Source organism: Neopelma chrysocephalum, unplaced genomic scaffold (genome assembly GCF_003984885.1).
Source record: "Neopelma chrysocephalum unplaced genomic scaffold, ASM398488v2 Primary Assembly neopelma1_44, whole genome shotgun sequence".
In the NCBI taxonomy this organism is placed as follows: domain Eukaryota; kingdom Metazoa; phylum Chordata; class Aves; order Passeriformes; family Pipridae; genus Neopelma; species Neopelma chrysocephalum.
Window position 1 is genome coordinate 8,515,984 of NW_020897703.1, and position 14,375 is coordinate 8,530,358.

The following is a 14,375-nucleotide window of genomic DNA, read 5'->3' on the forward strand; positions in this document are numbered from 1 at the left end:
CATGTTTCACCCTGTCTCCCAACAAAAGCACCTTCCCTCATGAATCTCAGCAGAACATATAGAGGTGTTCCAGCAAAACATGTTGGGCAGCAAGTACACAAGCAACTACTGAGTGTTCAGATGCCCTCCGCATTTCCCCCACACTGGATATTGTTGAATTGCAGCTGCCGCTCCCATGGAGGGACCATGCTGAATTGCCTTCACTTATGTCCCTCTAAAGGTCACTGCACTCTTCTTCATTGCAGAGTTTATTTCATGGTGTGCTTTAGTGGCAACACCACACTCCAACAGCAGCCACCTCTTGTCGGTCAAATCCCATAGGTTACAACACTGCTCCAGGCAGTGTCTTGCTGCCTGCATAGCCCCAAATACCACCCCAACCATGCTGTGTCACAGCCAAGGGGACATCCCAGTGGGGCCTGATCCTGCCATTCTTCTGGGGCATGTGAGTTGGAGGCTGCATCAGCTTTTGCCATTCCCGGGAAGCAGATCCTCTCAGATTCTCTCATGACTGCAGGGTGGTCTGGTAGCAAGGGAATGGCAGCTGCATGAATATGCAGATTGAAATTGGATAGTTATTATATTTTTAATTTTTTTGGCAAATCATGCAAATTCACCTTAAAAGGCTGCTGCTGTAATTTCAGTAACAGGCCTCTCCTCAATGACAGACTTTCATTTACCAAACGAAGTCAATCCTCCATAAAGCTAATATTTATATTAACTAGATCATTGTGTCTGCTGGAAAATCCCCTCAATTTTGATTATGTGTTAATTAGCCTGCCAAGTCTTGCCATTTCAGTCTCTAAATCAGTCCTTCAAAAGGCATAAAGCCCCACACTTGCCCAGAACCAAGCTTTCCGCCTGCTTTCCGAAGCCTTTCTAATGGACCAGCCATTACATCCTCTCAATTAAGCCTCACATCCTCAACAGCACTGTGCAACTGTGAGTCCTAGAGGAGCATAGGGAGGGCGCAGTGTCCCTGACAAATCAAATGCCCACTAGAGCCTGACGTTTATGCTAAGCGAGCTGCCTGTCACTGAGCTTCATCCTCCGTCCTCTGGCAGCCCAGCTGGCACCCTGCATGCCCCTACATGTAAGAATGTGTGCAGACCCACCTGTGCCCAGCATTTGTGCATGCACTACTGAGGGCATCAACCACTTCCACCGCACAGTCTGCTCATTGCTGCTTGCTCGTGCTTGCACACGCTTTCCCAAATCAGGCTCTGTGACTCACAGGCTGCTGAGGCATGCTGTGAAGCAACGGAGTGGTGCCCACACTAAGGTTTGAGAGATGGTGGCTTGCTTTCCAGAGAGCATTCCAGCCTGGTGTTTTAGGCAGTGTGTGTCACTGGTGTTTGGGTCCAAAAAGTGACTAAAGACTCAGGCAAGCAGTGAACAAATGGGTGAGCCCCAGAGGAATGGTTTCTTCTCCTCTGCCTCCAGCCGAGCCCAAGTGGGTGAGAGCTTTGCTGGAAATGCAGGGACAGACCATGGCCATACCCCTTTCTCTCATGAAAGATAGTATGGACACAAAGACAGCCACAGACCAGCCCTAGCCCGCAGCCAGGGAACTCCCACAGCCCAGCTGATACTCAGCAAATCTCTTGTGAGCTGGGTGCTGGGGTGTCCCAGCTCTACCATGCTGCGGGCGGCCAGGGCACAAAGGACTTTTTTAGCATTTGCTGTCCTCACTGTGCAAACAAGAGTCTGGAGAGACCTGTACCGATTTGCTGAGAGGCAATCGGCACCGCACATGAGGGGAGTAAGGAGAGACAGTGCTGGATATGTGGTCTCCTTCCCACAGTGTGCAGCTGCTCACTCACTGCACAGAAGTGCTTGACTTTCACACTACCCCACATATAAAACTCCCTCCTACTTCAAAGGAGAAAGGATTGACCCTTGAGGTCAAAATGTGTCCCCAAGGCACAAGCCCTGAGATTCTCATGAGAGTAAGTGCAGACCCAGTTTAGTCCAGCCCTGCTTGTTAACACCATGAAAACCTTTCTGCTGGTTTGGACACAGTAGAATCAAGGCCTTCAGGCAGCAGTTCTCATGGACTGCAGGAAAAATATGAAACTTTCCCTTTTAAAGATCCCATGGGAAAAATAGAAGAATGGTAAGGGGTCACCATCAGCTTAAAACCAGCTCAACATTTGTTTCTCTTAAAAAATAAGCTCTTACGAAACTTCAGAGCACTACAAACACTCCTCTGATGAAAACACTTTGAAACAAATAAACCTTTCCCTGCACTGTCCACAACCCAAATGGGCAGCATTCCTGACCCTCAAAGCCAGCTAGGCTGTGGCCCAGAAGAGAAGCTCTCAGTGGGTTTTGCAGCCCAGCCCAAGAGCTGTGTGGTCAGGAGAGCTGCAGGGTTAAAAGTGCTTCCTTTTTTGCATGCATGTACAGCTGCCAACAGCCAAACAACACAGGGTTCACAACACTGCCAGGGCTCTGACCCTGGCGCCGTGCTCGCCCAAATGAGAAGCAGTACATGGTAAAGCTGCGGACCCCACAGTGCTCTTCTAGGACCACAAGGTATTTACTTAAGCACTGCAAGAAAAGAGAAGGGAAAAAATAGGCAAAACACGCCCATTCCGGCTTTTCACTGCTGGCTTATTAGTGTAGCACCACTGAGAGCAATGCAATCACACCTGCCACCTAAGGATATGACCCGGGATCTTTACACCCTTTAGGATCAAGACTCCAGTGAAATTCAAAGATGGTGAAGAGTTGAGGTGCCCAAGTTATCAACTCAGATTTATTTTCAGGTCTTAAGACCTTTATCTTGACACCAATGGCATGCTGCCATTGCGTGCAGCAGGAGGGGGGATGAAATCTCATTGAAACCTGAACTTGTTGCTCCTTGAAGCTTGCTAGGTGAAGCTAAGGGGAATCTTTCTAGGGATGGGAAGCATCCCAAAGTCCATAGAGGGAAAAATCCTGGCAATCTCTTGTGGGGGTATGGAAAAGGGAGCCAGTGGTATTTTCTAGGCTTGCAAAGGGCAGGTAACAGTTGGTACCATGCTGGGCTTCTGCTGAGCTGGGCACTTTGAGTCCACTTTCACCAATGAGGTCCCCAGACGTGTAATGGGAGACTGCAGGAAAGGACGCTGGAGTTAATCCATGGTGCGAAGAGCCCAAGGAACACAGGGCTAAAAAAAGAAATGCAGAGCTGCCTGAAAGAGTATCCTGGAAATAAAAATAGTGGAATGAGAGCAGTGGGTGTCTTGTCAGTCTTGAGAAGTTCTCCGTGCCAAAGACAAGGAGGAATTGCATACAACGCATAAAATGAAATTGGGAGATATCTGAGGAATTCAGGCCTGTCTCTCAGCAGACTTTTCTAATCAAGTGCCTCACAGAGGATATTTCACCACGGTCATTTCCTTCCCCCTCTCTCTTATGTAGACTGAGCCAGGGCTCCTCCTTTCATTATTATTTTTTCCCTTTTAATTTTAATTTTTGTTTTGCTATTTTCAAAAGAAGCAGAAACACATTCCACATGGCTCTTAAAGGCACAGCACACTTCCTTGCTACCGTGGAGCAGCCAGGCCTCTAGCCTGGGCCAGCACCTTTAAATCAGGGTAAATTGGGCTCCAGCAGCTTTGAGTTCCCATTAGCTTTTGCCCTGTCTCTAACCAAGCACAGCTGCTCTCCTTCACCCAACTGCTCACCCCAGGGTGGGGAATTCATAAGTAAAGACCACCCCGAACAACAGCTTTTCATTCCTTGCTCCCTGGAGTCTGAGCATGAATTTTCTAAGTAGAAACAAAGTGCTGGAGGGAGCACGAGGGAAAGGCAGGGGAAGAATAGGGGAGTGTGAACCAAACAATGCTTTGATTCTGTCCCCACCGAGGAGCTGGCATTGCTTCTTTTTCATGTTTCTAGAGTTGCTTTTAAAAGCTGCGCGGGGAGGAAAAAGGCAAATAGTTGCTTCCTTTTGTGTCATGCCTTCTTAATTTCTAAGAGCAGGACCAAAGAGAGGCATGGCAGTGACACTTTTGTATTCCAACCCCTCTGCAGCCCTGTGCTGCGTGGGCAAGGTAGTGGCACAGATGCCAGGAGGGCACAGCCCTGCCCAACCCAGCCAGGAGGCAGATCCCATGGCAGCACCAATGACAACTGCCCAGCCTGTGCCTGGTGTCTGCTGCTGACTTCCTCTGCTGATACGAGCAAATCACTTCAGCCCCCTGGAGCCACTACCTCGTCCCCTTCCTCTGCCTGTACAGCCCGACTTGCCCGCAGTGCCTGAGTGCCTGCCTGCACTTCGACAGTGCTTTGCTGCCTGACTCTGCACAGCACTGTAAGGGAGAGCTCTCCACACTCACACAAAAACAGATTACTGAACTCAGCAGGACAACGTGCCCCAGCCCCAGCGATGAGACCTTGCAATTCATAACTGAGAAAAAGGAGAGAGAGTAGAAGAAGTGTAAAAAACAGAACTGCACGCTGAGCTGTCTGAGGCAGCACCAGCCTCTCCTGGGCTACAACAGAGTCTTCTAAGAAACTATGGCCAACTAATTGTAGGGAGACTCGGGGGAGAGGAAATGAAATGAAAAATTGAGTCTGAGTTATAAAAATAAGTAATTTTTATCCTACTTGCAGGAGACTTATATTAATTAAACATTATTACAGAGAATGAGATGGGGAGGGTTATTAAGTCTGGGGCTGGCTGTAAGTGTTCTCTCCTATTGCCTGAGGCTCCACTGAGCTCCAGATATTAATCTTCTAAAGCACTCAAATGCTGAAGAGATAAACACTTGAAATATGAAAATATTTTTCTCCATAGCAGACACTGTGTCCCTATGTCACGCCAAAGAATTCGTCAGATGTCCATATGGGCTGCACTTACAGCATTACCGTGTCTCTTAGAAAAAAGCTGAGCACCTCAGGAGCTGAAGAGAGAAATGATGTGTGCATTTGTGTGGGGGTGATTTGTGTGTGGAGATGTAGCAGATTCTCCTCTTCCCATATGTTTCTGGAATACATATTTTCCTCTTTAGCACTGCCTACCAGGTGTTGGCTGCATGGCTTTCCAACTGGCTGGCGGCACTGCCAATCTGGCCAGCGACTCTGCCAGGTGGCTAACAGGTTCGCCTGAATGTTTGCATCTCGAGACTCAACCTTACCAAGGGGAGGGCGAGGAGGAGCCCACAGCATGCACGGCTCCCTGGGAGCATGACATGCAGACACTGGAATCACCGGGCATCAGGGCAGAGCTGAAGACAGGTAAGATCAGCCAGCTCCCCTGGGGGGAGTCTTGAGTTTCACGGGCAGTGACTGATAGTGAAGTGATGCTACAGTGATGCAGTCTACTGTTATAAGGAAACTGGCAAATGTTCTTCAAGACAACCATGCCACAAAGTCAATGAGGGATAAGGAAAGTGCACTAGTCCCAGGGTGAGTTCCAAGATGTGAAGCTGAAGAACTTGATCTATCAACCACATTGCCAGAGGCAGGCTCCCTTCCAACCCATGCCAGCACACCTCAGTGAGGTCCTCCATAAATCAGGCTCTGCCACACTCATGAAAATCTTCTGCTTCCAAAGCATGGAAGAGAAAAAAAGTCAAACAGCAAGAAGATGGCATTTTCAGCATTCTTAGGGCTTAGCTAATCCTTCACTTGGAGGAGACTGAAATCTAGCCTATGCAAGCCCAGAGTGCAGAATATCTGAAGACTATAGGCAATCTGAGTAACATATGGGAGGAAGAAGTGCATTCTGGGGAAAAAGCATTGGATCCTACAGAGGACATTTGGGCAAGGATGTGGAAGAAAGCCTGAGCTAACCTTCACAGTCACAGGGGGTTCAAAACCCACTGTTGGATTCAAGGCTATCTCAAGAGGACAGTTAGAATCATTCAGTGTCAGTGGTCACAGTCCTATAAATAAATCATGAACCATACAGCAAGCTGAAAGCTTCCATAAAAGAAAATGTTCAGCTCTGCACAGCCTTCAAAACTTATGATAGCTGTGCAATAATCATGTATACTGTTCACGTGGAGAAAGCCCCATCAACTCCCTCTTCCCTGCTTTGGTATTAACCATCTTACCAGGCACAGTCTCAGGGCTTGGGTCAGAGTTGCCAATCCAGGTGCTTGTAGGCTGAAAAGACCACGTATAACCGGTTGCCAAGTCGTGTGACCAGCCACAGAGGTCTTCAGGAAGATCGAAGTTGCAGTTAAAGTTTGCAGGGAGCTGGAAATCTTATAAAAAGAAAGAGAAGCAAAATAAAGTTGGATTAAAAAATGACCTACCCATGAAGGGTTGCTATTGAAAACCAACTGAAAACTAAAATAGCTCGCAAGCCATCAATATCAAAGAAAGCATGAAATCTCACTCATACTGATGCTTTTAACCTATCTCACACTTCCTCAGCTTCAAGGATCAGCCTTAAGTTCTGCATCATCAAAATGTTCACACCACGTCCTGTGGCTAATCCACCAAACTAAGCAAATATAAAAGCAAGTACCAAATGCCTCCAGACTCTAATCTAAGCACCTTCTCTTCATCCCCTAAAGTGGTCAATATTAAATGCCTTTTTAAATGTCAGGGAAGAGTGCTTCCTGAGTGCCCCATGCTCAGCAGTTCCTGCTCTGACTCCAAAAGGAAAATCTCAAGTGCTCCAGAAACCCAGCTCCTGAGTGACAGATCTAGCCACTTGCACCAGACGGGAGCTGTCTGTCAATGTGGAGAGCTGTCACTCACCGCTTCCTACCTTCTTGTGGAAATGCTACCAGGGAAAATGTAGGGCCACCATGAGCTCAAGCTTTTGGATCCTGAGTGAAAGGAGACAGCCTCTATTTCTAGCTCTGCTATGGACTCACCACATGGTCTTTGGGAGAGTCATTTAACTTCTCATCTGTGAAACAGAAGCAGAGCTAATTCCCCTGTGACAACAGCTTTGAAAGCTCTGGAGAGCTTTCCTGCAGAGACAGGGCTGTGGGCAGGCGGGCACATGCCAGGGGCTGCATATAACAGTGAGCCAGCTTTGGTTGAGGGAAGCAGTCATAAGGCATGGAGGCTCCAGAAATGGCCTGAATCCATCCCAAGCACTCAGCGGACATGCACGTCTGAGCCTAATTATAGGCCAGGTTTTTCCTGAGCAAAGAGGAAGTTTTAAATCACAGTGCCCACAAAGCGAGAGATAGCCAGAAGGAGGTGAGTGACTCCAGTGATAGCCATCAAGGGAACTTTGCTGCAAGGGGCAGAGGGCTTTTTTTTTATATGCTCCCACTCCAAAATAAAACAATGGAGATCATGGATCCTTTTATTCCAATCTCTCATACCCTGGAGAGTAGCATTGTTTCTGTTTGGCTGTCATAAATCTGATTGTCCAGAGAAACACACTCATTGTTTCATGAAGTATGAGAATGAAAATTGTTGCTAAATCTGAGGGAAGCTGGCAGGGAGGCTGGTTCCACGCTCCACAGCATACTCTGCTTGCTCTCTTGCCCTGGACTGCACCCAGGAATCTTGTTGTTGCAGAGACTATTACTGGCCTAAATTTCCTTTCAGCGGTTTTCCAAGTGCCTCAACGGTTGCAGGGTTGCACAGGCTTATCACTGAGGCAAAGCAATGAGAATCAGGCCCTTTGAGCTACTTCTGCATTTCCAGAATGCAGAATCCCCATGGGAGGTGTGAAAAAGCCAATTAATGTTCTTTTTAAAATTTATTTATTTAAAAACCCATTAATTTTTCCTCTGGGACTGAAAGCTGAAGTGACAGAAGTCCTAGGAGCTATCTCAAAGGATAGTTTGTGAGATTCTTGTTGAAGTCCTTGTGTAAATGCTCCAAGTGCTGAGGCCCAGGCTCTGCTGTAGTGCCCAGGGGACTGCATCTCCTGCATGCTGCACTGTACAACTAACCTTGCTCAGCTCTGCCAAGCCCTCTTCTCTTCATCTGGGCATTTCACAAGCTTTAGATGCTCACAGTGCCCTTGCAAGGAGCAGAAGAATATGATGTCTGCTTGTACAGGTAGGGATCTGAGGCAGAGAAGATTAGCCTCTCCAAGCACTGGCTCTTATCAAGCACAGCATGTAGTCTAAACTAACATTTGGCCTCTTCCATAGTCAGAAGAAGCAGGCAAGTGCCACAGATACCAAACCATTTCCTGTACATCTGACAGCCATCTAAGACTGTGCGGATGAAATCCTGCCTGGAGTGTTAGTGTTCCTCTCTCTGCTGCCTGCACAAGGAGCCCAGGCTGTCCTCCTACCTTTTAAGCCACTGATATTAGGGAAAATGATCCTTACACAGATAAGTGTTCAGGACATCAGTCTTCGATAAACATTGTGATTTACTCCCACAGTTGTGACTTCTGCAAAGGAGCCCTGCATTCCAGGCAGTCTGAATCTCTCCTCTGAATCACCTTCTGAATTTATGACATCCAGCCAAGGGGATCTGGAATGCAGGTGGCTCTAAGTGAGTTTCTTCAGGTCATGTAAGGAGGCTGGGAGAGCAGCTCTTTGTGTCTTGTGCCGTAGGGACACAATTAGTTGCTATCTCTTGCTCTTCCATCCTTCCTTGATATAACTTATCAGATTTTGGCAGGTTTTGTATATGGGTTGGTTTGTTGTTTTTTTTTTTATCCTGGCCTATCACTAATAATATTACTCTAAGCTTTCCAGGAATCAGCCCTATGTATAAGAGCTTATAGGAAGATAAGAGTATTTGCTTAGCTCTTAACCCATCACTTATTGAGATAAAGATGTGCTGCTCTGATACATACCCTCCATATCTCCACAGCTATCACCACACTCAGTTGCATCTTCATCAGTTGGGTATGGGGTGGTGGTCTCTTCGCTCTTCAAAGTGGGCACCAATGTCTCTGCAGTGGGCTTTACATCTGAAAAAAAAGCAGTAGAGATGCTGTTTGCAACAGACAGTACAAGAGGCCCAGGAAGTATGAAACAAGGGAAATAATCTTTTTCTCATGTTCTTAAAATGGCAGGAAAAGATAAAACAAAAATACCATGAAATTTCCACGTGCTACAAATGTCAGCATGGTTTGAACTTCAAGTGAACTGTCTGTTTCCATATGGGAGTTCTATGGATTTGGAGTTCCTGTTGGACACACTACTTTTTCTCTTAATTTTTTAATCTACAATCTACACTGGTGTTGGCAATCCACTAAGCTGTCATTACTGGATAAGTGAGATCACAGGCAGAACATCTTTTTCTTTCATAAAGGCATATGACACGTTAAAAAAAACACACACAACATTCCCAACAATTGTGCCAATTTACAGAACAAGTCACTCAAACCCACAAATGATGTAACCGCAAACGGACCCAGAGGATCCCCTAGTGCGCTCTGGCTCACAGCAGAAAGCATCTGGTTTCACACTTTAGGCTCCTGACTATGCCTTCAAAGGGTCTCTGTCCAATTTCCCTTTCTCCAATGTGGCCCATGTGAAACAACCTCCAAGCAGGTGTCAGGGGAAATTTAAGCACGAAAGAGAAGGATATTAAGATCAACAGTAAATGACATTAGGTTCCAGCAAACCCTCCTTTTATGGGTGCATTAAGTGGAATACAGCAGGCTTGATTCTTTCCACTTTTAAAAAGAGGCAGCTTTGCTGTGTGATTGTGTTTCTTTGTCGGCACCCTTCAGGATATCATTTAATAAAGCCATAAGCAGGAGGAAATGGCTAAATACATTGAATATTTTCCATAGGCTCCTTTCAGCCCTTTTATTTTCCTGTTATTAAACATGTTGTACATAAACTCTCAGTGGTTTTTTTTTATCTTTTTTTTTTCCCAGTGGCTGTCTTTTGTTCAGGATAAAATACCAAATAACCTCAAAGTCTTTTAATTTGTAAGTTCAAATTTGTTACAACCCCATAAAACTCCAAATGCAACCAAGAAGCAAATTGCAAGCAGCCAGGCACAGAAAAATGTCATAAAAAAAGAAAAGAAAAGAAAAAGCAGCAGGTGAAGGCAACATATCAAAAGCTGAGAGTTATTTAGAGCTGGTACATTTTTTTAGATTGTTGTTCCTGTATATTGAGATTTATGGCTGAAATGTGACAATGTGGAAGGACCTTGAAAGCCAAGTCCCATATGGGACACAGATGCTGAGCGGATGTAAATCAACAGTGTTGCATTGCCCTGGACAAGCCGCAGAAATATATCTTGAAAAATCAGTTACCATGGCAGAGCCGCAACACGATGGTTACAAGAGATAATGAAAATAGCAGGCAGGACAGCGTCATGTGTGAAATGGAAAGTGAAAAAGAGAGGTCTCGCTTGCTCGCTTTCTCTCCCTCCCTGGCCCTGCAAGTGTCTGTGTGACTGGTGGTAACTGCTAATCAAAATGCAAAGTCACTGAGCAATTGAAACCAGATGTTTGGAACTTCAAAGGAGAGAAATCCAGCTGCAAGTGAACATTCATCATTCTCCACTCTTCTGAGGAAAAATTTTGGCAGGTCTTTGAAAGAAGCCAATTGCTGACTGCCTGCTTCCCAATTATTGAGTTACTAGCCAACTAGTTTTGAGCCCAGTTGTGGCTGTTACCTGTTTAACTCAGTAATTAAGATGTTTATTGCTGATAAGAAATAGAAACAACTGGGTGGGGTGCACATGGGCTTAGACCCTAACTTGAAAATATTTTTAATCAGCTTGTTTTAATCCATCTCTTAATCTTGTTCCCAGGCAAGTGTGACTGCCTGGGTTTTTGCAGCCAGTTCTGTAACATGCCTGGGTCCTCCCAGCAAAGGAGGACTGTATCTTGCTGTTGTCAAGGGCTGCTGCATGTAGCCAGCCTGGATTAAGCATGCAGATAATGCCATGGGCTATCTCTGCTCCCCAGGATGCATCAGGGATATAAATGCTTTTGATGACACGGTGAATCCACAAGATTACAAGCCCTGCTCTGATTACAAAGCCTGTAGATTAATAAAGCTATGGATATTTGTGATTTGGCAGTTGAGTTTTAAACATTACAATGTGCAAATTATTACCCAGACTGGGAAATGACCGTAAAGAACCCTGCCTGGAAAAAACACGGGCTGTTGCTACTGATATTGAAACTGAGTGTGGACATGATGTAATAGAGAATTTGGACCAAAAACAGCACAAGAAGTTGAGGATGACAAACCCTTCTTATTCTCTAATTTGGAGGAATGCAGTGGAAGGGCTGACAAACACATGGTTGGAAGTCTTGTGTGACTGCATCCCTTTATGCCAGTGATGCAGTGCTGTGATGCACTAGCCAGCAATAGTCTGCAGAGATCTGGCAGCTGGAGACTCCTGGAAGCTTCAGGAAGCAGCAATGTGGGAGCTGCCCAATCACTTCTTCACAGAGCCTCAGCTGGTGTTGCTTGCATGAAAACCATGGCACCTACTTCTCCCACAACTTCCTAAGATGTTGTAAGATTTAAGATGTTGTAAGATCTAATCTTGATTTAAAGTTTAGATAATTTACAATGAAATCCCAGTCCAGGAGGATATTTACCACTGACTTCAAAAGTGACAAACTATCATTATTCATAGTGTATGCGTGTTGTGTGATTTGCTTTAAGAGATTGTAATGCATCTCGCGGCACATCACAGGACGAAATGGTAAAGGCTCCACAAAAGCTCTGTGCCTTTTAAACTTCCTAGAATGGGAATTCTTACAAGAAAATGCCTTCTACAGATGTGTTTATAAAATGGAAATCATACCTCTTTATCACTGACATCTGGAGACCAGATTCAGATTTAAGCAGATTATTAAAAAATAAAATAGATTAAAAAAGGGGTCAACTAGCCCCTGGCACTGAAAAGTTAACATCAGACCAAATCACCCATTGGGTGCATTTTTTGCTTTTGGGGATGAAACTATGGAGCAATCATCACCACTGAGCCTCAGAGGGTTAGAGGCACAACCTCTACTGATCCCAGTGAGTATGTTAGACAGTTTTCATCTCTGTATTAAAACAATGGTGGCTGCAAGGCATACCATGTGTGAAAAACAGGTAGTCAAAAGTGAACAAACTTCCCTGGTCTTAGAGATGGCATAGAGTTAAATCCCCAGCCTTGTCTGCAAAAGGGAAGAGAAATAACCTTAAGTTTGCACCTTGCTGGTTTAGTGCCTGACGTGGCCCCAGTGCAGCCAGTGGGCAGAGGCGTAGGGGTTCCTACCTGTCCAGTCACAGCCCAGCACCTCCAGACGCATTCCTATTCCCGCTGGGGACCACCTCTCTGGGTGCACTCGGATGTACTGTGCAGGAACAGGGTCAAACCTTCGGACTTCAGGGATATCATAGTGGATGTTGCCTTCAAAAAGCTACAGAGAGAGAAAAGGCAAGAGATGTGTGCTTCTCACATGCTCTCAATCAGACCTGATATTTTGCGTCTGGCAGGACGTAGCCACAGTTTGAAACAGTTTGGCTGTCCAACTCCAGGCCATCGAGCCCAGATGAGCAGAAATTGGGCTGTTTCTTCTCGGTTTCAAGAGGACAAGACAGGCTATTTCTAAGAAACTTGCACAACCTCTCCTGGCCTCTGCTCAGAATCCAAGGGTCAGATTCTGATCTAATCCATGCAGGGGAAGTCTGGGGAATATCCACTAACTTCACATATGAATGAGATCAGATTCATTCCTTGGTAAATAAAGAAGCTACTGCATGTTCTAAGATAGTGTAAATGCTTCATTTTCTTCACAGTCCAAGTACTGCTGCTTTTCAGCTCACATGCACGAACTAAAGTCTGTGGGAAATAAACAGAGGACTATAGATAGCATCAGCCCTCATTTGTAGGATCCGGAAAAATTAAAATTTACCCAAATTTTAAGCAGATGAGTTTGCATAAAAACAGAACAGGCAGTAGCAGAGAATTCATTTATTCCTCAGGCCCCCTACCACTCCCATACCACTAAGCAAAAAGATTATGGGGAATTCCAATGATATAGGAAAAATATGGGGAATTTCAGGGTCACATCAGTGTGGCAGAGAGATTTCAGATACAGCAAATTTCCCAAAGAGAAGTTGTGATTCATCTTCCTCTTTTAGAGGTGCGCAGCATGACAACCACAACTTTCCTCTTAAAATACATAATTAGTGTCAAACATAATTGAACACACCATCTTGTAGGCTCTGACCTGCAGGAGCTGGGAGAACCAGAAGGTGATGTCCACATCCCCATGCCTGGTCCACAAAAGGAAATGAAAATTGTCATCCCTGGGGAAAGGTGGAACCTACAGCCTCTAGGACAGAGGGGGAGCAGCACCAGGGGATACAACCTGGGATTTCATGGTGACAACCCAAACTCCCAAACTCTGTGGGAGTGGACAGCCTATTTCCCAATACCCTATCAGGCAGATTGAAGCTAGTCAGAAACATATCCTGTTTTGTAGCTGCACCAGACAATGCCTACCTTGGCTTGCATTGTTTTGGGGTCCTGGATGAAGTCCCAGTCCTTTCCATTCATGCTGTAGGCCACCTTAAACTTCTTCACAAAGGAGCGGGACTCGGTGGTGGTCACACTGTCCCCTCCACGAGCCCCCTGAATAATGACGCCTTTGATATTCTTTGGTACACCAAGGTCCACCTGCAGCCACTCCTCCCCAGGCTGGGCTTGGGGGACACGAGGAAACCAGCCTGAGCGGCTGCTCACCAGGCGAGCCATGCTGGGAGACCAGTCGTAGCCTCTGATGGAAGAGGCAGAGATCTGCGAGTCAGGAATGAGGCCAGAAAGCATTCCCAGCAAGTTGGAGCAGGGTGAATCTGCAGGGAAGGAAAGGACATGAACAGTCAGAGTAGCTGAAGGGAGATGCTTGTGGTTCCCTCCACAGCTTTAAGCTCTGGACACTAAACCAACACCAACACTGGGAATTTCCCCCTTTGCATCTGGGACCTGGGTGCCTGTCCCTCCAAGCGCATCCCATGTCATGGGTGCTCCCATGGTGCTCAAAGTGTCACCATTCCCACCTCAAGCAGCCATGACAGTAGCAAGGGACAGAATCGCAGGACAGGCTGTTGTAGAGACAGAGAGGAGGGCTGAGGCCAAGGGGAGGAAGGAACCCTCACCAGTGATGCGGCAGCCATACAGCTCCAGCCTCAGGGCGATGCCGTTGTGCCAGGTCTGGGGACGGATGCGCACGAAGCGTGTGAGCAGCGGGCTGTGGATCTTGTTGAGAACCACCTCTGTGGCATCCTCGTTGGCCTGAAATGTCTGCAAGGGAGAGGAGGCACAAATACTGTTACATCCTCACCAGATCAGCAGTCAAAATAATCCAATCAGGGAAAACCAAGGAGAGGCCTTCTGGTTGGGGACAGACTCCAACCAGGGCAAGCACCCAGGGGGTGGCAGGGAGATCTGAGCCACTGGCAGGACAGCATGATGGATGGACTCACCTATCAGGCAGGACACTGGAGAGCTTGCTGCCCCACAGC

The 14,375-nt window shown here is 46.4% G+C and overlaps 1 protein-coding gene across 3 annotated transcripts in view; it reads right to left on the minus strand.

Annotated features, from left to right (window-relative positions):
- The window catches only part of NRP2 (neuropilin 2), an 88,859-nt gene that overhangs the window by 29,028 nt on the left and 45,456 nt on the right, over positions 1–14,375 (minus strand). For all 3 annotated transcript variants that reach the window (XM_027678360.1, XM_027678359.1, XM_027678361.1), the window contains exons 8-12: positions 14,010–14,154; positions 13,357–13,706; positions 12,124–12,268; positions 8,729–8,845; positions 6,051–6,203 (exon numbers count right to left, since the gene is read on the minus strand). In XM_027678360.1, coding sequence (XP_027534161.1) covers positions 6,051–6,203; positions 8,729–8,845; positions 12,124–12,268; positions 13,357–13,706; positions 14,010–14,154 — 910 coding nt within the window. The remainder of the gene's footprint in view (positions 1–6,050; positions 6,204–8,728; positions 8,846–12,123; positions 12,269–13,356; positions 13,707–14,009; positions 14,155–14,375) is intronic.